The sequence below is a fragment of the Furipterus horrens genome, unplaced genomic scaffold (assembly GCF_987537825.1).
Source record: "Furipterus horrens unplaced genomic scaffold, mFurHor1.1.pri manual_scaffold_4, whole genome shotgun sequence".
NCBI lineage: Eukaryota > Metazoa > Chordata > Mammalia > Chiroptera > Furipteridae > Furipterus > Furipterus horrens.
Window position 1 is genome coordinate 140,403,939 of NW_028327174.1, and position 23,892 is coordinate 140,427,830.

Below are 23,892 nucleotides of genomic sequence, written 5' to 3' on the forward strand. Positions count from 1 at the left end.
CTTAGAGATCCCCAGAGACTCCACCCCACCCAGGCTGCTCTTCCATATGAATGGTTGGTCTTCGCTCATGTTTCACAACTTCCTAAATCCTATCAAACTAGCAACAGTTGGCCTCAGTGAGCCCCAGACCTGGCACTAACAGCAGCCAGCTTAGATTCACAGCTTGGCTTTGCCTGGGAATCCCCAAGCCCAGCACAAGTATCAGCGATCTCAGATTGCTTTGTAGCTCAGGCAGGGTGGCCTCAGGCAAAACACAGGTGGGGGCTGACCATGGCCTGGACCACCCAGGAAACCCCAGGGCCAGCACACCCAGTGAATAGCAACAGACCACATCAGAGCACCACCAGTAGAGTGGATGAAGCCGAGAATCAAATCTATATGGAACATAAGAAGAAAAAAAACAACCAATCAGCCCTGCCTGGTGTGGCTCAATGGATTGGGTGCCAGCCTGTGAACCAAAACATCACCAGTTCGATTCCCAGTCAGGGCACATGCCTGGGTTGTGTGTGGACTGGGTCACTAGTTGGAGGCAGTGAGAGGCAACCAATCAATGTATCTCTTGCACAATGATGTTTCTCTCCTTCTCTTTCTCTCTCTTAAAATAAATAAAATCTTTTTTAAAAAATCAGAACAAGAAAAAAGAATCTGAAAAAACAAGGATAATATAAGCAGCCCCTAGGACAACTTCACGAGGTCCAATATTCGCATCATAGGGGTGCCAGAGGAGAAGAGAAAGAGCAAGAAATTGGAAATCTATTTGAAAAAATAATGAAAGGAAACTCGCTAATTTGGTGAACAAAACAGACGTGCAAATCCAGTAAGCACAGCGAGTCTCAAACAAGATGGATGCAAAGAGGCTCACTCCAAGACACATCATAATTAAAATGCCAAAAGCTAAAGATAAAGAGAATCTTAAAATAAGTTAGTAACCTACAGGGGAGTTTCCAAACGACTATCAGCTGATTTCTCAAAACAAACTTTGCAGGCTAGAAAGGACTGGCAAGATATATTCAAAGTCATGAAAAGTAGGAACCTACAGCCAAGATTGCTCTACACAGCAAAGCTATCATGTAGAATCAAAGGGAAGATAGTTTCCCAGACAAGGAAAAACTAAAGGAGTTCATCATCACCAAACCATTATTATGTGAAATGTTAAAGGGACTTGTTTAAGAAACAGATGATCAAAACTATGAACAACAAAATGGCAATACATACATATCTATCAACAATTGAATCTAAAAAACTAAATAAACAAGAGCAGAGACAGAATCATGGATAGAGAGAGCATTTTGTTGTTTTCTAGATGGGAGGGGTTACAACAGAATGGGTGAAGAGGTGAGGGGATTAAGAAGCACAAAAAGGTCTCAGGGTCCAAGAGAAGGGGAGAAATGCGGCTGTCAGTCACAGCCGCCATCTCCCGTGGCCACGTATACCGCCACCTGGGCCTTGGTCCCGAGTCCGGAATCCACCTATTGCGTAACTTGCTTACGGGACTAGTGCGACACGAACGCATCAAGGCGTCATGGGCGCGCATGGACGAGATGAGGGGCTACGCTGAGAAGTTCATTGACTATGCGAAGCTGGGCGACACCAACGAACGAGCAATGCGCATGGCTGACTTCCGGCTCACAGAGAAAGACTTGATCCCAAAGCTGTTTCAAGTACTGGCCCCTTGATACCAAGGTCAGAATGGGGGCTACACGAGCATGCTACAGATCCCGAATCGGGAAAAGCAGGATCGGGCCAAGATGGCAGTGATTGAGTATAAAGGGAACTGCCTCCCACCCCTGCCCCTGCCTTGCAGAGACAGCAACCTTACACTCCTAAACCAGCTACTTCTGGGGCTGCGGCAAGACCAGGAAGCAAGTATCTACAGCTCCCACACACCTCAAACACTAGAGATTTAACTGGAGCCAAAGGGTGTATAGCCCTCATCAGTGCTCATTATCATAGGTATTCATATCTCCTAATCACTAAGAACTGGAACTAGAGTTCTGAAATGGAGTTTTAATGGAGCCCAGAACCTGCTGAGGAGCCTGATAACCCTCTCTTTGCACAATAAATAAAATTCCTTATATGAATATATGTAAACTGCATTTTTTCCCCTCCTCTTGAGATTTTTTAGATATTGAGAACTATCCAAATGCTCATTCTCCACGGGATAGTAAATTCATGGCACGTTTTTGGGTCTTAACAAAAAAAAAAAAAAAAAGAGAAGAAGAAGTACAAAAAGGTAGTTACAGAACAGCCATAGGGGAAGTAAAGTACAGTATAGGAAATGGAGTAGCCAAGGCACTTATACACATGACCCATGGGCATGAATAATGCTGGGGGCATTGCCTGCGGGAGTGGGGGGTGCTGGGTGGAAGGGAGACAAAAAGGGAAATCAGGACAATTGTAATAGCCTAATCAATAAAGTATAATTAAAAGAAAAGGAAGGAAGGAAGGAAGGAAGGAAAGAATTACAAATTTGAGAAAAACCCAATGTATGCTTCAGGATCACTCAAACCTTCGGGCCCACTTCCTCTCTCTTTTCACAGGAATAATTTTAACATTTGGTCATTCCTACTTGTGCCAGTCACTTACCTGTTTGCCCTAAGATCCCCTCCCTGTCCTTCCCCAGCTCTGCTCTGTATCATAGGAATTACATTTCCAGTATTCTTTGGCTTTCTCAGGAGGCTTGGCCAACGAGAGGCACTAGTGTTCTTAAGAGCATGAGAAGGAAAGCAAGCAGGGTATTTCCCCCTTTCTAGGTCTACCTGGAGCAGCATCTCTGACTTCCCTGTGGCGGCAGATCCTTCTGGATAGTTCCTCCTTCCATGGCCAGCCCTAGCTTCCTCTAAATCGTTGGGGCTCTTATCAACCTTATGACTGGAAGAGGCTTCCCAATGTTGCTTCCCTTTGAGTTGATAACATCCCCTAATTGTCTTTCAGCTCTTCTAGTACCTCTGTAATGCATTCCCTCTACTATTGTCCTTTTGTTGAAAGACCTAAAGTGGTGTTTATTTTCTTGACTGAACACCAAGTAATACTGCTTGTGGTTTCAGAAGCAGTCTCAAAATGGGTTCCTGATATTGGGGTAGTGAACCTATATGAGCCTAAATACAATGAAGAGCTCTCCCTAGAAATGGGATACTAGGGATCCATAACGTAGTGGGATCGAAGTCTTTTAAATTATCATGTACAGTTGTTTAGAATAAAGTTGAAGGTGAGCCTGTGGGAAATGAAGTAGCAACTGCATTTGACCATTTTGGCAGTAGTTAACTACAAGATCTTGGGGGTGGAAAGGCTATAATTAGAGAACTTATCAAAACAAGATAATCTCAGAGTTTTAGAATCTCAGCTCAAGGTAGTCAGAAAACCAGAGTTTCTAAGTCAACCTGAAAAGAATCTCTTATTTCTCGTAGCCTCCGGGCAGACAAGGCTAAAGACAAGACAGAAAACCTAATTATGCAGAATGCAGAATTACAATCCAAGTTGAATAAAGAGCTTCATCAAGTGTCTAATCTTGAGAGGTAAAGTATCAATTGGGCACTAGGTAGGAAGGAAGGAGATGGGTGAGGGTTTTGGTAATTAGATACACCTAAAAACTGTGAACTCCCAAATGCCCCCCTGAACATCCCTTGCCAACAAAAGCAGCCTCTCCACCCGTGGGAGGTAACTAGCCTTCCCTTGCTTCAAGACTTAATAATGACCACACACAAAGCAGATGTATTGCAAGAGGATTTGCAAGACGCACCTCCACCACTTTTTGTCACCAAAGACTCTGAACTCACTTTGTCACTGAAGGAAAAATGCGAAGTCAGGTATAGGAGAACATAGCTCGTATAGCAAAAGAATTGCAAGATCCTGCTAATCTTGTATTCGCAGGAACCTGCAAAACATATATTGGATTGATTTGGATTTAATTAGCTAGCTCTAAAAGTTTGCTTGGATGGGCGACTGACTGTACATTGATTTTAACAATGGCCTGTAATCATTTAATATGATCAAAATACCAGTGCTTTCCTGACATAATACAGGCACTTAAGGAAATGGAAGTAGTTTTATTATGAGCAAACCAAAATGGCCCCTTTCCCCCTACAACATCCTCTTTTCCTAATTAAAACACTGTAAACTACACTGATGCGGGTGGCACAAGCATCCTTAGAAAGGCTAACCTTTGTGTGCCAAAGATGACAGTGAGTGGCGGAGGTTACGGTGGGACACGCCACCATTGAGATGAAGATCCCAATTTCAATTGGAATGATGGACTTCCAGAGTGGCAAAGGCCAAGGGGTAGCAATTAACCACTAGACGATGAATGTTGAAGATTGTAGGGTGCAGACTGCCAGTCGTTTGCCCATTTGATCTCAGATCCATCCCCTAACCCCTTCTTTTGCTCTCTTTTATCATAAGAACTGTAACTCCTGTGCTCCAGCACCAAATGGCTCTATTTATGCACTGTCCCCGGCAGTAGTTGCATCTTTTTTGAGGTTCCAGCTCCCCATACATTCCCTCCAACATTCCAACACTGGCTGAACAGCCCCTACCAAGGCTCTACTTCCCACAAGAGAGCCCCAACTTCTGAATTCTGGTAACATCATCTCTTCCCACTGGCCCTCTGGCCTAGAGGTGCTCGTGGCTTCCTGCTGTTGTTAATCTCTGGGTGGCCTCCTCATGCCGTTTGAATTCCTAGGTCTTCCGTCACCAGCACAACCAATTCCCTCTATTAATGCCCTTCTTTTTGCCTGATTGGACCTTATGTGATTTCCAGAACCATTCACATAGCTGATAAATATATCCTCTGCCCTTGAGGTTGTTTTCTCACTTAAGGTTCAACACATGCACTAAAACATACAACAGTAGAAAAATATCTCCCTCCTTTTAAAAAGATACCTTCATTCTTTTAAGACTTTACGCTCAACGACCACCTTAGAGCCTCCTCTCTGTGATCCTCCATACCATCCTTTTTGCCCTCTACAGTATGTCTCAGCCTCTAAAAAAACATTGTTTTCACCATTTTTGTACCATGACCATTTCTGGCAAAGCCTTCTCAGAATAAGTAATTAAATGCATAAAGAAGATATGTGGAGGTAACAAAGAGAATCAAAGTATAAAAATAAATATATAATATAAAAACAAATTTGTGATACTGTAATCTATATACTTCTTTAATAACATTAAATAACTAGCTCTATTCTTAGGTCAAATAACCACTGTAATTTCAAAATAGTGACAAGTATAAACAATATTTCAAAATATTTGCAATAACTGAATTGTGGTATCTATGATTTCTATTGATGATAAATTTAAAACTACTGCTAATACTACTATGGCTTGTGGTTAAAAGGAGGACTGGCTATGTCAAACCCTTTATAACTGTAGGAAATGCTTAATATGAGCTAAGAGATTAATAAAAATTAAAATGTCATTTTTCTCCACCCAGGTACATGGATTCCTGATTTCTCTGTTTCCGAGGACCTTAGCTTAGGAAACTCAGCTCTTAAGACTGGCTAAATCAGTCAAACAATATCTTAAAGTCCTGAGGCCTTAAAAAGCCTACTACTTGGTCTTAGGTTTCTCCTACCTTTTGGCCAAAGAAAGTTATATTGCTCTTCTTTATCCTCTCCCATCTGTCACAATACATAGTTATGAAATTGTTTTTCTTGTGCTTTTCCTTGTGCTGAGAACTTTTAAGGTCTAACTCACTTAGCAACTTTCAAATATGCGATGCAGTATTATTAATTATAGTCCCATGCAGTATATTACATCCCCATGACTTATTTTTATATCTGGAAGTTTGTATGTTTTGACACCCTTCTTCCATTTCACCCAGCCTCCACATCTGCCTCTATATGTATGAGCTTGAATTGTTTGGTTTTTTAGATTCCATACATAAGTGAGATCACAGGATATGTATCTATCACTGTCTGACATATTTCACTTAGCATAATGCCCTCAAGTCTATCCATGTTGTTGCAATGGCAAGATTTCATTATTTTTTAATGGTTGAATAACATTCCATTATATGTATATGAGGTCTGTCCGGGAAAAGTTCAGCCATTGTTAATATTAACAAGAACAGTTTGTGAAACATAAATGTAACCTGGCAGCCAAGGAGAGTGTACTGGACTGCGCATGCTTCAACAATGACGACTTCACTGTACTAGTTAGTGGAGGCAGTAGACGTCATTGTGTGGCCTTGCATTCAAAATGACTGAGTGAGTAGAGCAACAAATCTGCATCAGATTTTGCTTTTAGCTTGAACATGCCTCCATGGAAACTATTTGGTGCCTACTTTGAAGGGGACTAAGGTGTTATTGTCCTATGTACAATGTTTCTTGTATTTTGCATCTTCTTCAGTGAATGTCTCTATTTTTCATATTACTTAGCCGGATACTTTCTGGACTGACCTCAGATACCATATTCTCTTTATCCATTCATCCACTGATGGGCACTTAGGTTTTAAAGATATCTTGTGCTAATCTAACAAAAAGATAGAAACAGAAGCAAAGATACATAGAACAGATTGACGCTGTCAGAGGGGAGGTGTGTTGAGGGGCTGAGTGAAAAAGATGAAGGAATTAAGCTAAATAAATAAATAACATAGACATAGACAACAGTATGGTGACTGCTGGAGGGAAAGGGAAGTGGGGGAAGGTGGGAGAGGATAAGAGGGGGATGAGTGGAGATGGAAAGAGACTTAGGGCAGTGAGCGCATGATGCAGTGTGCAGATGATGTATAATTTTATTAACCAATGTCACCCCAATAAATTCAATTAAAAATAATAAAGTAATAAGTCACCCAGCATGATGTGTGTTAGCACTAGGAGTATCTAATAAGGCAAATATATGGCTTTTGTTTTTAGATAGTTTTATCCATCTCTGCCTTGCATTATAAAGGGCATATTCATAGATAAGACAGTTAAAAAATTACTACTATATAAAAAAAATTACTATATGATGAGTAAGATCATCTAAACAAATAATTGAAACAATAAGAATAAACAGTAATAGACTTCCAGTCAAGATGGAGGCATAGACTGACAGGCTCTGTCTCCCTTCACAACTAAGAAGGATTACAGCTACCGCAAAACCAAAAATAATAAGAAGTTCCAGAAAATAAAGCTACATGGAAGTCAAACGTATAAAGTCATAAACAAGTGGTGCTCGTCCGGACAGGTAGGAAGTGCGAAACCACGGCTAAGATCGAACTGTGCTGAAGGTGGCAGCCGCAGCAGCAAACAGCGGGACCCGGTAAGCAGACACCTGTATTTGGGGGGGGGGGGGAGAGAAGGCCTGGGAGCCGGCCCCGGCCCCGCCTGCAGACCAGACCCGTGGCTCACAATTCCAAGACCAGGGAAGGCAGACCCCATTGGGAGGAGGCTCCTGGTTTCCTCAGCAGAGAGTAACAGCAGGACTCCATCTTGGATCCCCGCCCCCACACAAAGCACCACAGTGTGGTGAGAAATGTCACCAGGTTGTGACAAGCACAGGGGGCTCCGCCCAATATAGCATAGAAGGTGTGACAGCGCCCCGCCCAAAAAGGAAAGATAAACAAAATGGTCAGAATGGCAGAATTAATGATTGAAATACCAATCACACAGCTAACAAAAAACAAATAAAGGCCTTGACCGATGAACAAATAGCGAATCTTTCCGAGGCTCAGTTCAGAGCTATAGTCATAAGGCAGCTTACAGACCTAACAGCGGGGCTGAAACAAGACAGGGAAGGAATAAAGGCTAGTCCTGCTGAAATGAACGAAAATACATACAAGACAGGTGGTGAGGAAGGGAAAGCCATAGAGCAAATCAACAAATCAGAACATAGGGAGGGAACAAACAGTCAACCAGTGCAGAAAGAGGAAACAAAAAGTGAGAAATATGAGGAGAGGCTCAGAAACCTCTGGGACAGCTATAAGCAAATGAACATTCAAATTATAGGATTGGCAGAAGGTGAAGAAGAAGAACTAAAAATTGAAAATTTTTTTTTCTTTTTGTTTTCTTTTATTTTTTGATTTTTCAATTAGTTGTCCCATTTTTCCCCCATTGCTCCCCCCCCCCAACAAAACTGAAAAATTATGTGAAAAAATAATGAAGCAGAACTTCCTGAACTTGGGGAAGGAAATGAACTTACAGGTCCAGGAAGCACAGAGAGTTCTGAATAGGCTGGACCCAGGGAGGACCACACCAAGACACATTATCATCAGAATGTCAAAAATTATAAAGAGAGAATCTTAAAAGCAGCAAGAGAGAAGAGAAGAATTAAGTACAAAGGGGTCCCAATTAGACTATCAGCGGATTTCTCAAAGAGACTCTGCAGGCAAGAAGGGACTGGCAAGAAATATTCAAAGTAATGAAAAGCAAAAACCTACAACCACGATTACTCTATTCGGCGAAGGTGTCATTCGGGATAGAAGGGCAGAGAAAGTGTTTCCAGGACAAAGTAAAACTGAAGGAGTTTGTTAGATCCAAACCACTGTTATATGAGATGTTAAAGGGACATGTTTAGGAGAAAGAGGATCAAAACTATGAACATTAAAATGAAAACTGTATCACAACAACCAACAGCAGAAGCTAGGGAATCGAAACAAAGGCAAACTAAGTAGGCAATGAGAGGGGAAAAGTAATTATAGGTATGGGGAACATACTGGGGGGAGATCAGAGAGGAGGGGGGAGAGGGAAAAGGGAGGGAGATGATGCAGGAATTAAGAAGCATAGTAGGAGGGAGTGGAGTAGACAGGAAGATGTTGAGAAGAACTATATGCACAACCAATGGGCATGGACTAAGGCAGGGGGGAACAATTGGAGGGAGGGAGGAGCAGGGGGAAAAGAAATTGGGACAACTGTAATAGCATAATCAATTAAAAAAAAAAGAAAAAAGAATAAATAGTAATATAAAACTAGAATTGAACCAATTCTAAATTGCCTATTTTGAGAAAACTCTTTTTTCTCTGAAATAATTTCCCATCTCTTTAATGTGAACACATAATTCAGAACATTTTGATTCAATGAAGACAGTAAGTAGTATAATCTGTTAAGACAAATCTGATGACAACTGCAAATATAAATGAAAGTATATTTAATATAAATAATAAACAATTATCATGACACTAATATACATTTGGTTTTAGAAATACGTTTTGGCCATTATTAACATTAGCATAAATTTAACAAATGCCACTTTATACTTACTATGTAATATTATGAGGAACACTCCTATACAATTCCACTATATATTTTTTAAATACATGTGTTTTCTTTATAATTTCCTTTTTAAACACAAGAATGTTATAGTGATAAATGTTAAACGTGGAGTTTGTGATAGGAAATTAACCTAAATTAATTGAACTCTACTTTTAACATTAAGAGGAAAATAAATTCTACCTCTGCATTGTGCTTAGTTGTTATTTCTAATTTTTCCCTCTTAGCCCGATGGAGCTTCTTTCTGAGATCAGCAGTAATATCCAATTCTGTTTCATTTTTAAGCATTTGTTTTACATCAGATGAGGCAGTCTTCAACCTATAAAATGAGATCATAATATAATTCTCCATAAGTATATTGCCAGCACTTCTAGTATTTCTGATAACTTATTTTTCAAAAAACACAGAGAATGTGATATGGTCCTTGCCCAAAAGAAACTTACAATCTAGTCAAAGATGTTGATTGCAAAAGCTAGGTAGAAATGCAAAACAGTCGTGACTAGAAAGAAACCACTGCCCATTGAAAAACCACCACATTGGTACTAAAAGGCTATCTGATCCTAGGGCAAGCTGGGCAGTTTTGTAAGAGATTAAGTTCTTTCCTTTTTACCTTTTTAAATAAAAATATTTTACTTATTGCAAATAAGATGAACCAATAGCAATAAAATATCGAAAGCTGGAAAGCAGGTAGACAAGTGGTAACTAATTAATGTAAGAGAGTTAAATGCAAAGTCAACAGTGGGGAAAGCAACCCAATTTACACCAACATCCCAACAAGCTCAGTTCGCAGGCAACACCTTTGAAAATGGAGGTAAAAGTAGAGCAGAAAACAGGAGAATTGGTTTAAAGTCTACCAAAGTAATACACTATTCCCTCACTTATCGCGGGTATTACATTCCAGACCCCCCACAATAGGTGAAAATCTGCGAAGTAGAAACCTTACATTTATTTTAGTATTTATATATATTTTAAGGCTTCGATCTTCCAGTCAGGGCACATCAGAGAAGGAAAACTCTGACTCCAAAAAACCTCCGCTGCCTTGCGGCATACCTCTTCAGGGGAAAGGCTAAGGGAGTAAACCCCGACAGAAAATCCGGAGCCGGAGTCCCTAAGGCGGTTTGACGTTGTGGTCAACACCGGCAACTCCTGCGGCGCACCTGAAGCCAAGCTGTATTGACTCGTCTTTCCCTTGGACCCTTCAGCTGTGAAGAGAGGGGGCGTCTGCTGCATGGGCAACAGCAGACCCTCCATATCACCCTGCCCAGGCTCTGTAGCTTCAGCTTCACTGGAGAGGACACTCCAGCGTCATCGCAAGATGTCGATTCAACACGGGAGGAGACAGATACCGTGTCACTCCCGAGTCGGTCTGCACAGCCATTCTCGGTGGTGCAGATAGACTCTTAAGAAGCTACACCATCATCTCTCGAGACGGACGGCTGCCGACGGATATTTTAAGGCTTTATAAACCCTTCCCACACAGTTATAAACCATTCCCAGTCCCTTATTAACCTTTTCCACACTTTTATAAACACTACTTATGGTCTTAAAACATATTCTACACTCTTAAACCTACGTAACTTTAACAACATACATATACAGTACCGAAAATCCCACGATTTAGTGAAAAATCCACGATAAATAATTAAATATAATATTTTTTGAAATCCCGCAATACAGTGAGACCACGATAAGTGAACCGCAATATAGAGAGGGACGACTGTAATGAGGTCCTCAAATCCTCTACCCTATATACCACACAACTGAGTACCATTCTCTTCCTCACTCTGGCAAAATAAGCTAGGGGTTTATTCCCCGGACAGGACAAAATAGGTCTCTGGATTGGAGACATCAGATACAAATGGGGTAAGGGATCCATACTAAAAACAAGAGACTCAAGTAAAATTTATATAATAAATGAGAGCCCTGGTCTTCTAATACTTCTTGTCTGCCAGAACAATGGCAGCCAAGAAGAAACTGGAAGTCTTCACTGGAGAATCTACCCAGCATGGTGAAAAAGATCTAAAGATGCTGACGCTAAGGGTCTTCCAGCAAAACAGCAAATGCCACAAACACAAAGCCTCACTGAGCTTCCCACCGTATTTTCAGGCCCTACTTTTAAATATGGACAGCACAGAATCACCAGGAGTAAGCAGTCCTCAAAGATTATACAGAAATAAGATCACTTTAAAAAACAAGACACACACACACACACACACACATACACACACACGGTAGGAAAGAGAGAACTGGATGTGATAAAAAATAAAATATTCAGAGAATTTAAAGAAGAGCTATTGAAAATCAAAAGCACAAATGAAAACACAAAAAACTAAATAAATAAATATAAAAATACAATCTCCCAGATGCCTAAAAATATTCCAAAGGAAAATAATATCCAACTTAGAATTTTACGCCCAAGTTACCATTCAAAGACAAAGGATGAGAAAAACTATATCAGAATTGCAAGTCCTCAAAACCTTCATGTCCCATTAACTTTCTCAGGAGTCTAATGGAAGATGTGATTCACCAAATAAGGACCTACGCTGAGAAAAAGAAAGACATGGGATCCCATAAGCAGACTATTCATGACAAGAACTCAGCAAACGTATATTCCAGGACCCTGTACTGGCCAAAGCCTCTAGGAGTGATTTCTTTAAGAATGTAACTGATAACAACAGAATACTTCAACCATCTGAACATATTGAGATTTATACAACTTGGTTGGAGAATGAAGTTGAATTTATGATAAGTTCATAGAAATTGGGCAAACTAAACAATAAATGAGACAACTATTAAATCCAAGAAAAACAAAATGTACAAAAGAGAAAAAGTATTACTAAATACTACTACATGGTTCAACTGGGAAGATACATTGAATAATTTAATCTAACCAAGATTACAATATCACTATACACAAGAGTACAGAAAAGGGAGACAAGCATAAATGAAAACAATAAATTATGATCATCAACAATAGGAAGTCAGTAGATAACGGGAAACCCTAAAAAGTCAATTAGCATTATTAAAAAAAATTTAAGAAATATAGACTTAAAAAATCATCTCAAGGAGCCCTCACTGGTATAGCTCAGTTGGTTAGTCATTCCACAAAGCTTAAGGCCAGTGGTTCAATTCCTGGTCAGGGCACATGCCTGGGTTGTGGGATCGATCCCTGGTTGGGGAACATGAGAAAGACAACTGATTGATGGTTCTCAAATTGATGTTTCTCCCGCTCCCTTTCTCTCTCTCTAAATATAAGTAAGTAAAATCTTTAAAAAAAAAAAAAATTTATGGCTTCCCTGGCTGGTGTGGCTCAGTGGATTGAGTGCCTGCCTGCAGACCAAAACATTGTGGGTTTGATTCCCGGTCAGGGCACATGCCTGGGTTGCAGGCCAGGTCCCAGTTGAGGATGTGCAAGAGGCAACAGACTGATGTATTTCTCACACATCAATGTTTCCCTCCCTCTCTTACTCCCTTCTCTAAAGATAAATAAATGAAAATGTTTTAAATAAATATTTTATGGCACATGTATATTGATATATTAAGATGTTCCCCAAAAAACTGAAAAGAAGGATACTAAATAATGTGAAACATTGTTCTAATTTTTAAATATAATTATATATTTATATGTTCATAAGAAAAGATATGGGCAAGTATATACCAGAATATTATTAGTAGTTAACTCTAGGTAGTAGGATTATAAGTAGTTTTACTGTTTTTTCATTTGTATTTTTTAATTTTTCTAAAAATGCATGTATTATTTGCATTAAAATACATGTATATGTATGTATATAAATATAATAAAATAGAATAGCTAAGCAAGAAGGAACCTTGAACCATAACCCTCACCCATGGTGGTGGAGAACAAGTTGATAAGACCTCCCTGTTGACTTCTGCCACATTTGATAAAAGAAAAAGTCTTCTTTGAGATGAAACATTAGCAAAGTAAAAACTAAGGTAGCTTCTAAAGATGTGCGGAAAATGTTTACATAGCAAACCCTATTTATAGGTGAAGTACATATTAGTCATGGTACTTGCCCCACCCACACATCCTTGCTGGAAGGCAATCTATCTAGATCAGTTCTTAAATTAAATATGAGCAAGGACTATTTAGACTATTCCCACGCCACGCCCCATGATGCTTCTGTAAAATATATTTTATATGGATAACGAAAAAAGAAAATTTAAAAACATAAAATATAAACCCACTCATTTTATTATCAGAGTCAACAAATAGAAAATTACTCTGCTACACATTATAAAAATTTCTAAACACTCTCAATTTCTGTATATCTTTGTAAACCAGCTTTGGGTTGCATTCTGGAAGATAGCTTGGTTTTACACTATAGACTAAGGTTTTCACACTATTCATATCAGAGGTAAATAAACCAAAGGTAGGTACCTTACCCAAAGCAGATATCAATGGTACAAAAAAAGATGAGTAGAAGCAATTCTTGGAATGTAAAGTCCAAGTAAAGAAACAGTTAATTATAGTAGCTAAAACTAAAAGGGTGCTTTAAACAGAAGTTGTTAACTAGAATTGCAGCAATGAGGAAAGAAGAATTAGAGCCACAGAGATTACGGCAAGCCAAAGTAATCACCATGCAGTAATGTGAATAAGCAGAAATACAAGGAGAAGAAAAGATTTAGAAAGGCAGAAAAGAATAAGCAAGTATCTAGGGACAAAAGAAACTACAGACACTTTGACTTGTGGACTGAGTTAACGAAGGAGCACAAAGAGCAACCCTAAGTCCCCAGAGGCATCACTCCTGCTTCTCCAGCCCCATGAAATTTCTACTCCCTTTACCACACCATGAGAATTCTTACAATCAGCCCCTCCAACCACTGACTTCCCCCTGCTCCTTGCAACCAAAGGCAATCCTCAACTGAAAGAAAAGACTGGAGGCTTACCTTTGGGTATCACCAGTGATATTACTTGAAGTGTTTAAACTCATGATAAGTCTTCCAGCTCTTTCAAAATACCCCAGTTTCTTAACAATATATTTCGTTATTGATGATTAAAATTGTCCAGGATGTCTGGATTACAGGTTAGAAGGACTGAAGTCTGTTAAAAGAGTAAACAATACAATAGTAGTTATATTTATGAGTCTTGAGACTATGGGCTATTTTTTTTTGTTCTTCAAATGTATTTTTTAATTATTGTATAACAAACATATAAATACTTATATTTTAAAAAGCTATGGCTTTTATTTTTATATAAATATGTTTTTAAATAAATATTTGAAATAAATGTTTTGCTTCTTTTTTAAAAGATTAGAAGCAAAAATGACAAAATGTTAGAAAGATGTTCCTTCTTGTAAGAGTATATTAATAAGATATTTTAATTTTCAAACAAAAATAAAAAAATATTATTAAAAAAGTGACAAATTCTTCTTGAACTGGAAAAGGAATAGGTAGTGCCTTTCTGTAGGGCATAGAAATCAGTTTGAAATAAAACGAAGTCCAGGCTCATTTGAGGGTTCCCAATGACTTTTGAATAAATGATATATTTTTAATGCAATGGTACAATCAAAGGCCAAAGTGCTTCCAAATAAAGGATCTCATTTTCACCCTGGCTGGTATGGCCCAATGGATTGGGCATCAGCCTGCGAACCACAGGGTCACCAGTTCCATTCCCAGTCAGTGCACATACCTGAATTGAGGGCCAGGTCCCCAGTTGGGGGTGTGCCAGAAGCAACCATACATTGATGTTTCTTTCCTTCTCTCTCCCCGCCTTCCCCTCCCTCTAAGAATAAATAAATAAAATCTGGAAAAAAAAAAAAAAGATCTCATTTTCAAAGGCCATATCCTAAGGGATCAAAAAGGAAGAAGGAAAGAGGAGAGCATTAGTCACTTATGCTGGGCTTCTCACAGGAACCCTCTTCTATAGGACATACTTCAAATTTTACAAAGCCAACCATTTAAAGTTACTTTACTAGAGTTGAAAAATTATCTGGGTAAACATTTTAAACAGAGAGATAATTATAAGTAATTAAGTCCATAAAGACACAAATATCAAGGTCCCACACATGTCTCCCCAGCACAAGTCCAATACCCTAAGATAAACGATGAGCTTCAGACTGCAGAGATCTGAGGTAGGATTCCAATAAGTATCTTACAAGTATGTGGCTGGGGGTCGGTCACTTAAGCACTCTGAGCCTGTTTCCTTGACCATTAGCAGTGGATACCTATATTAATGTTGCTCACATATTTGAGATTTAAATAACACAAATAGCACACATACAGTGCTCACTCACTATCAATTTCCACTACTGAACACAGAACCCTCTGAAAAACATAATAATCCCTGACAAAGGAAGAGTGTAGGTGATGCAGGAGGCGATTTGGTCTGAAGAAGAGATATAATAAAAGAATTCTTTAGCCCTGGTTGGCTTGGCTTAGTTGGTTGGAGCATCATCCTGTAAACAAAGGCCACGGGTTCAATTCCCAGTTAGGGCACATGCCTGGGTTGTGGGCCAGATCCCCAGAGACAACCAATTGATGTTTCTCTCACGCATGGATGCTTCTCTCCTTCTCTCTATAAATAAATTTTTAAAAAATTTTAAAGGGTTAGAATCTACAAGAAATGGACTCTTCTACACTTAAGAGTGAAGTCCAAGGCTCAAAAGTCGGTATATAAAATGTTTGTTTTTGTGAAAAGATTAAAACCACATGTGTGTGTGCATATGTCACAACAGGCACAAATAGAATCCCTATCTCAGAGGCAAAGAATTTACAGAGTTAGGACTTTAATGTCAGTTGTTTTTCATTTTGTTTTTATCTTGGGCAGAGAAGTGTAGGAAGAGGTAGTTTACCTAATTTTAATAAATAAAATATAAAACATTATTTAACCATAAAAAAGGAATAAAGTACTGATACATGCTACAACATGGAAGAACCTTGAAAACATTCTAAGTAAAGAAGCCAAACATAAAAAGCCACATACCGTATTCCATTGATATGAAATGTACAGAATAGGCAGAGCAAATCCATAGAAAGTAAATTTGTGGCTGCAGTGGGTAGGGAGAACGGGAATTGGAGTTGACTGCTAATAAGTACGAGTTTTCTTTTTGGAATGATGTAAATGTTCTTATATTAGATAGTGGTAATTGCTGTACAACATAGTGAATATACTAAAAACCACTGAATTGTATACTTTGAAATAGTGAATTTTAGGATATGTAAATTATATCTCAATTTTTTAAATTCATCATCATAAAAAAAAAAAGTCCTACCTAAAGTGTCCTTTAAAAACTATTTTCTTCCTCTCGTTCTCTCTGTTATTAGCTTTTGAAAACACAGGGGTTCAAAGACCAAACTCTGCATGTTTTAGGATAACTACATCAACAAAGTGGTTCCATTTAACCTAGGGTGGGATTTCTGTGATTTTAAATATGGCAGAGAAAATGTAGCAAAATCTCCATTTTCCTCTACCAGAGTGAAAAAGAAGGGCAAGGAATGATGATGAAAATACAGTATCTCAGTACAATGATGAAAACGTCAGTGGAATAAGTAACTAAGTCAAAGGTTTGCAATGTCTTGACATATTATTTGTTACTTGCTTTACTTGAAACATTCTTATGAAACTCCTCAAGTTAAGATAAACAATAACTTGGCAAATACATGTAATAAAGAATTTCTTATGATATGCAATTAATGTCAACCTTTCTCTTCAATATCAGTGTAATTCTGTAAATAATGTTTTCCATTTGAAAATATTCATCATTATCTATGAACAAAATGTCCAATACCTCAAAGCCACTCCCAGCTATTATCATTCCACTGCAACAAACCTCCCTTCTCCAGGTGCTAAGAACTTTCTATAGATCTTTGCATTTTACACTACATTAACCCCAAGGAAAAGATACTGTTAACATCCCTCCTTTATACCTGAGGAAACAGGGGCATTAAGATATTCAGTCACCTGTCCAAAGTCACATCACTAGTAACTGACAGGATTCAAACACAAACTGGCCGACTCCAGAGCTCTGCTGTGTGCACCTTGCCACTGGCCAGGGAGGATGTGAGAGCTCACTTGTCAGGGAAGCATCTCTATGCCCTCACACAGATCATTCCTCCCCACATCCAGACTAACTACAAGTCAAGGTCTTCTTAATGAAAGATGACTCAGACCTCCAGTAGATTCTCAATCTAGATGACACTAGAACAGGTTTGGGCCAAAACAAGCCACCATGTAACAGTGATGGATAAAGGCAAAGGTTAAATCAGCTTTTTATGGTAATGTGTTAATAGATTAATCTTCTTGGTGGTGGAGTTAGACTATTCTCACCATTCCTCCTAAAACAGAGGGGATGTTTTACATATATATCTTCAATAAGAAGCTTTATAGAAATAGGTCATAAGGCAATTATGGCCAAGAGACCAATGATCGGGACATGCCCAGAAGTACCCACCAGAAAGACTATTCAACTCTGGATTCTGGAGCCACTGCTGGTACAAAATTTTCCTCCCTCACATCTGAGTGCTTCAGCTGGTCATCCAGAATGTACTCATCTCTCAGCATGTCTCCACAGATCAGAAAAAAGGGAGGGAAAGAGAGAATCAAAAGAAAAACTACTATTATCGGGGACTACATTTTCATCTGAGGACTGCCAGATACTACACTAAGCATAAATGTTCTCACTGAATCCTCCTAATACTATGAGATCATTGTGTACATTTAACAGATGAGAAGGCTGAGGCTTGGAGAGGCTGAGTAACTTGTGTAAAGATATTCAGTGAAAGGGTTAGAATTCAAACCCACATCAGGCTGGCTCTTAGGTTCATCATCTTTCATAACACAATGCTCTCTTCCATAGTAACCACATCTGTTATTTCACCTTTAAGGGCCTGTTCCATCTTCATCAAGACAAAAGAGATGAGACAATCAAAGAATTTTAGAATTAAAAGACACTTTAAACAACAAGTCCATTCTTCTCTGACAAATAAGGAAACTATTGCCTCGGGAGCTTAGGTGATTTGCCAGAAGTCTCACAGCTAATAAATGTCTATGCCAGGACTTATATAGAAAACTCTAGACTAAAACTATTAATTCTCTTCATCTTTCCTCTTAGGTTGTATTGCCCTTCTTTCCTCTTCATTCCATGGGAAAGCATGTTAATTTCCTGGTCTACCATCATTTTGTCGATAACTGTTCAATAAAACAATTAACAAAATGGTAGGTTCTTTTCTCCAAGAGTATAAAATTATAAAACATCGATTTATTATGTATTCAAAGGAATTGGAAACCAATGGAAATTGCTTCTCATGTAAACTTATGCAGTATCATTTGAGATCTACTTAAAATGAGTAAATACGTATTCTCCTAGGATATCATAATGAAATAAAGAACATTCAAAAGGAGGCGGAATTCCTGCAGAATATTTACAGTCTCAGAAAAACTCGCTGCCAATTTTTCTAAGTTTATTAAGAGTCCTTGAGGGTAAGCAGTAGAAGCTACGGAAAACAGCCTAGCGCAACTAGTGTGTGGCTAGCGTTTTGTTTTGTTTGTTTGTTTTAATGAAAAAATGGTCCCTGTATTCAAAGAGCTTTTACTGGTTCTCAGGAGGAAGAGAGCTCCGCAGTCCTGAGTTGTAACCCTAAGCAGCTCCAAGTCCAGGACCCTCTAGTCCCTACCCAGCCTTCTAGCTAGGATGCTCCGAGAATTTCCTCCAGGTGGGCGGAGTGGCCCAGCCCAGGGAGTTGAAGGCGTGTCCCCACTGACAACTCAAACAGACCCAAGACAGTCCCAAACTAACTCGGATGCCCGTAACACTCACTGCAGCACCTATACTGTCCCTCTCTACACCTCCCAGCCCAAGTAGTTCACCTCAAAGACTCCCCGATCCCGTGGTTACCTCAAGGGGGCTCCCGTGGTCCAGACCGCACACCCAAGACCCCAAGGGCAGCTTCAAATCTCAAAGGAAGAAGCCCAGGCTGATCGCATGAGTCAGAGCAAAAACTGTTTGAACTGGACGGACTCTAGGACCCGGGGATGATGAACAAATAGCAAAGGGGGACAGGAGAGGGAACAAACCCCAAGGAGACGGTGTTTACAACGGTCACTTCCGGAGACTCGGTTTCCCTCACAGACCTTCGCAGACTTTCGCCGGCCTCCGGCCCCGCCCCGGCCCGCCTCCTTCCTCCCGCCGCCCCTCGCCCGCTGCCGCCGCTCCGGGAGACGCACTCTGAGAACGCCTGGCTCCGATTGGAAGAGCCCGGCCCGCGAAGCTCCGCTACTTCGCTTAAAGGCGAGCCGGCGCATGCGCTGTTACTGGGGAGCGGTGCGCTGGAGATTACGCGTCGTCCGGGGCGATGGACGCCTCCTCCCCGCAGGAGAACGCCCGGGCCCACGCTGGAGTTTGGTGTTCTCGGGGTGGGGACCCAAATCAACGCTTTAGAAAGCCCTGAGAGCCGACTGAGAAATGCAGATTTTTGAGTCAGTTACCCCCCCACCCACTGAAGAAACATCTAAGTGGTCAGATCCGGATCCTGCATTTTAAAACTAGCTCCCCCGCTGATCCTTAGAACCAGAGCACCCGCTCGGGGACCATGATCTCGTGCCGGAGCCAGGGGGAAATTCGCCCTGGTCGACTTCTGCACAAGTGGCTTGTTTCCCGCTGTTTAGACCGCTCTCCGGCAGCACGGTGCTTCTCTTCCCTCCTCCCACCCCCATTGTATCCTAGCTTGTGGTTGTAAATTGGACTAAAAGAATGCGGTCAGTGCGCTGATGCTGTTGCAGCGCCTTTTATTATAAATATTACATAACGAAGTACCTCGCAAAAACGTCCTTGGATCCTTAGCTTCCTGCTCGATCTTTCATGCCCCCCTTTCTCTTCTCCAAGCTCGGGCGCTCCCCTCCTCCACCACACACACACACACACGCCTTCCTCTTGTTGATAATTTATACTTCGGTTTCTCAGTAGCAGCTTCACAATCTGTTGCCGCCTCAGGGACACTGGAAAACCAAATCCTCTTTTGTTCCTTGGCTTTTGAAACCGTACTCCCCAAAGGACGTTGGAAATTGGCGGCATTTGATTAAGCATTTTATCTTCACCACGATCACCTCCTCCTCGCAAAAAAACATTTATGCAAAATGAGCCTTTTATGCTAAAATTGTCCCCTTTTGATTGTAATCAACCTGAAACCAGGTGTAGGGAGGGGATCGTCTTTCCCATCTCCCTCGAGAGAACCAACGGTCAAATATAGACTGAGTTTAAAACCTCTTTGATTCTTGACTGAAACTTTGATTGGTTTGATTTTAGTCATTTAATTTTAAAAAGGCCTATCTCACGTCCTCATAAATTTTGCCAGAAAGGGAATAATTGCTTCGAAGGAAAGAGCTTATGGGGAGAACAAAGTAGCCCACTCTAACATTTAGAAATGAAATGGAAAATTACAAAAGACTGAGGTTAACAGGGTTGTTTTTTTTTTACAAGTTTTAAATAATATTTATAAAATTTCTTTTTTATGTTTTAACAAAAATCACAAAATGAATATTGTGTAGGAAGAGTAAATGCCAATTGTACTATCGGCATACTAACCCCCCTCCCCGGCCCCCTAGAATTTTTTATTGTATATTTTTCCATTACCGCTTAGTTTCCTTATACCTCTCGCCCCCCTCCACACCACCCACTGCAATCACCACACTGTTGTCCATGTCCATGAGTGCTTTTTCCTTTTTGCACACTTTTTTTAGTGAAAAATATATGCAACATGAAGACTTGCAATCTTCACTTATTTGTTCATTTAACATTTATGGAATACAGACTATATATCCAGCCTGGCATTAGGTAATAGGAACAAAGGATATAAAGTACAGATACAGTGGTAATTAGAAATTAATATCAACACTGAGCACTCCAAAAGACCTTATAGAGAACTTTGAGTTTAGTCTGGGAAGATGGCTGGTTACAGATTTCACCAAGCTGAGAAAGAATTGGAAGATGTGTAAGCTGCAAACACGAGCACAAGAAATAGCAGTAGGCTTCTGGAAAACTGACAGAAGCTCTGCCTGCAGTCCTGGGGTAGACTGGAGTGGGAAATAAGATATGAGGCTGGAGCAGTAAGCAGAACCAGGCCACAGATGGCCTTCTAGTTCATGCTTAGTTTATCAAGCACAGAAGCTAATGAGGGGTGTTAAGCTGAAAAGTTTTAAAAATTACACAATAAATCTGACTATCTTAAAATATTTGGAGACTTTCTATGTTTTCTAGTAGTTTCAAAGTCATTTGCCTAACATGCTACTACTTACGAAAAGTTGTATGCTAAGATGCTCTAACCCACATCTATTTTAGCCTCAAGAGTTACAAGACTGGCCTCGTTCTTTCTGCTGCCAATCCTTTGGAGATATTATTCAATCCATCTCTACTAGCACTCCTGGTACAGAACCCCTGGGCTGCTCCAATTGAAAACAAACCCACGGGCTCTTTAGTTAGGGGCCCGATTGCCCGCCGCCAAAATTATAACTCTCAATACCAGAGTTTAGTGAAAAGAAAAAGAATAGTTTATTTAACAGTTATATAGATTTAGTTATTTGCGGATTTCTGTTGTTAAGTCTTATGTTCTTTAAAACACCCATAAACACATATCCTTGCCTCCCCCTACCAAACCAGGCTAGTTTTAGAAAAGTTAGAGAAAACTTTTCCCTACTTTCCAAACACGGTTCAGCTTTACCAGTAGCTGCCAATCATTCAATCCTGACTGGGGAGACCTCGTCTGTGTTATGGGGTCCACCAGCTTTTAATCCAGAACCTCATGGATTCTCAGCCTCCTTGTAAACTGTATAGTTTGTCCTTTTGTAATCCGCACAGTCAGTCTCAGTCTCAGTCAAATGCACATAGTCAGCCTCAGCCTTAGTTAAATCCGCACAGTCAGCCTGGCTAAAATTTCTGCCACTTATTTTTAAATCCCTGACTACGTCCTCTGATGCAGTGGGTGCGGTAACCAGTTCTGACCATTCACAGAACCTCACGCAGGCTCTGTGTGCTTTCTCCATACCGTCCCCTGGTCCAAGTCCCCTCCCATCTACCTGAGGCTTTGGATGCATTAAAGCCATTTTGCATAAAAAAAAGACACTAGCCACCAGCCTCAGGCATGTGGAGGCATTCTAAAAGCTGCTTCCTTTTCCCCATCCCCCAGCCGCAAACTCTGGGGTTTTTTGGAACACCCCTATTTCTGTAACACTCCCCCAAAACAGCTTCCAAAGTCAGCAGTCAACTCATTACCAATCCCAGACCCCTGAAATCACTGACAGTGACCCTCCTCTGATTCCTCTTCAGTATAGGTGAGACTCAGCTTCTTCAATTGACCTTTTTGCTACTGCTCAGGGAAACATTATTCCTTTCTTGCCCCTCAAAGTGTTATTTTCTCAGTTTCTGCCCTCAACCTTCACATTTTCCCAAGTCACACATTCCTACAAGTGTGAACTGTAGGTCCTTAATTTTCAACTTTTTGTCCGACATCCTAATATCATAAACTGAGCTCTGGTTTTGAATTGTTAACTCCAATGTGAACAATGCCATTTTAATATCTGGCAATATTGAATTCAGGACATCTAAAACTTAATTATCTTTCCCAACTTCTCACTAGAGCCCTCAAAACTATTCCTCCACTTATTTATAAAACTTATAATCCCAAAAATTTTTTTAAAACTCAGAGAAATTTCCTTCTCTCAAGCTCTCAATTTATAAATCTAAGAATCAATAAGTCCTGCTTACTTTTTCTCTAAGTCTCCTGTCTTCTCTCTATGTCTACTTCTAAACATCTTCATTTATTTCCTTATCCTTTCATCTCCAGACACTTGTGACCAGGGCCTTCACTGAGGTCTAATGCAAGTCACTCACCTCCCCCTCCTGTGCAAATTGTCAACATTTTTACAAATTGACAAGTAAAATCTATGGCATTTTTAAACTGGCAAATATGATAGGAGAGGATCAAAAAGTAGAAATTCTTGTAGCAGTATTTTTTCTGATACATGAGTACTTCCTAGGGCAAGGAAAACAAAAGAAAAAACAAATAAAAGGGAGTACTAAAAGTAGGAAAAAATCAAAAGCAGGCCTAAAGGCATATGTCAGAGACTTGAGTGGTGTTGTGTTCATTGTATGCATATGAGCCTTAGGGTTTTTAAGCACCAGATGAGCCACATCCTTTCCACCCTTCAGTAACCTCCCCCAGAAAGTTCAAACAGGGTGCTTGCTAATTAAGCTGCTTGGGTATCAGTTCTTAGAATTGCAAGGCCTTGCCACAATTGTTGCTCTCAGCTGCTCTGGTCCTTTATTCCTTCAATCCCTATTCTGTATGCTTCTATTACCCTCTTTTTTTTTTTTTTTCTTCTATATCATCTCCCTCCCTCTCCCCCTTCCCCCTCCCTGCTGACCTCCACCCAAGATGCTCCCCCATACCTATAGTTCTTTTTCCACTCTCGTCGCCTGTTTAGTTTGCCTTTGTTTCGGTTCCCTAGCTTCTGTTGTTGTTTCTTGTGATGCAGTTTTCATTTTAGTGTTCATAGTTTTGATCCTCCTTTTTCTAAACCAGTCCCTTTAACATCTCATATAACAGTGGTTTGGATCTAATGAACTCTTTCAGTTTTATTTTGTCCTGGAAACACTTTCTCTGCCCTTCTATTTTGAATGACAATTTCGCTGGATAGAGTATTCGTGGCTGTAGGTTTTTGCTTTTCATTACTTTGAATATTTCTTGCCAGTCCCTT

At 40.0% G+C, this 23,892-nt stretch overlaps 1 protein-coding gene and 1 pseudogene across 1 annotated transcript in view; one reads left to right on the forward strand and one right to left on the reverse strand.

The window, feature by feature from the left end:
• CCDC171 (coiled-coil domain containing 171) overlaps positions 1-18,026 on the reverse strand; it is a 298,734-nt gene extending 280,708 nt beyond the window's left edge. Inside the window, exons 1-3 of the mRNA XM_090274081.1 lie at positions 17,597-18,026; positions 14,094-14,247; positions 9,369-9,504 (exon numbers count right to left, since the gene is read on the reverse strand). Coding sequence (XP_090130207.1) covers positions 9,369-9,504; positions 14,094-14,137 — 180 coding nt within the window. The 5' untranslated portion in view covers positions 14,138-14,247; positions 17,597-18,026. The remainder of the gene's footprint in view (positions 1-9,368; positions 9,505-14,093; positions 14,248-17,596) is intronic.
• On the forward strand, positions 1,377-1,907 carry LOC150012951 (large ribosomal subunit protein bL17m pseudogene; annotated as a pseudogene).
• Positions 18,027-23,892: the final 5,866 nt, after the last annotated feature.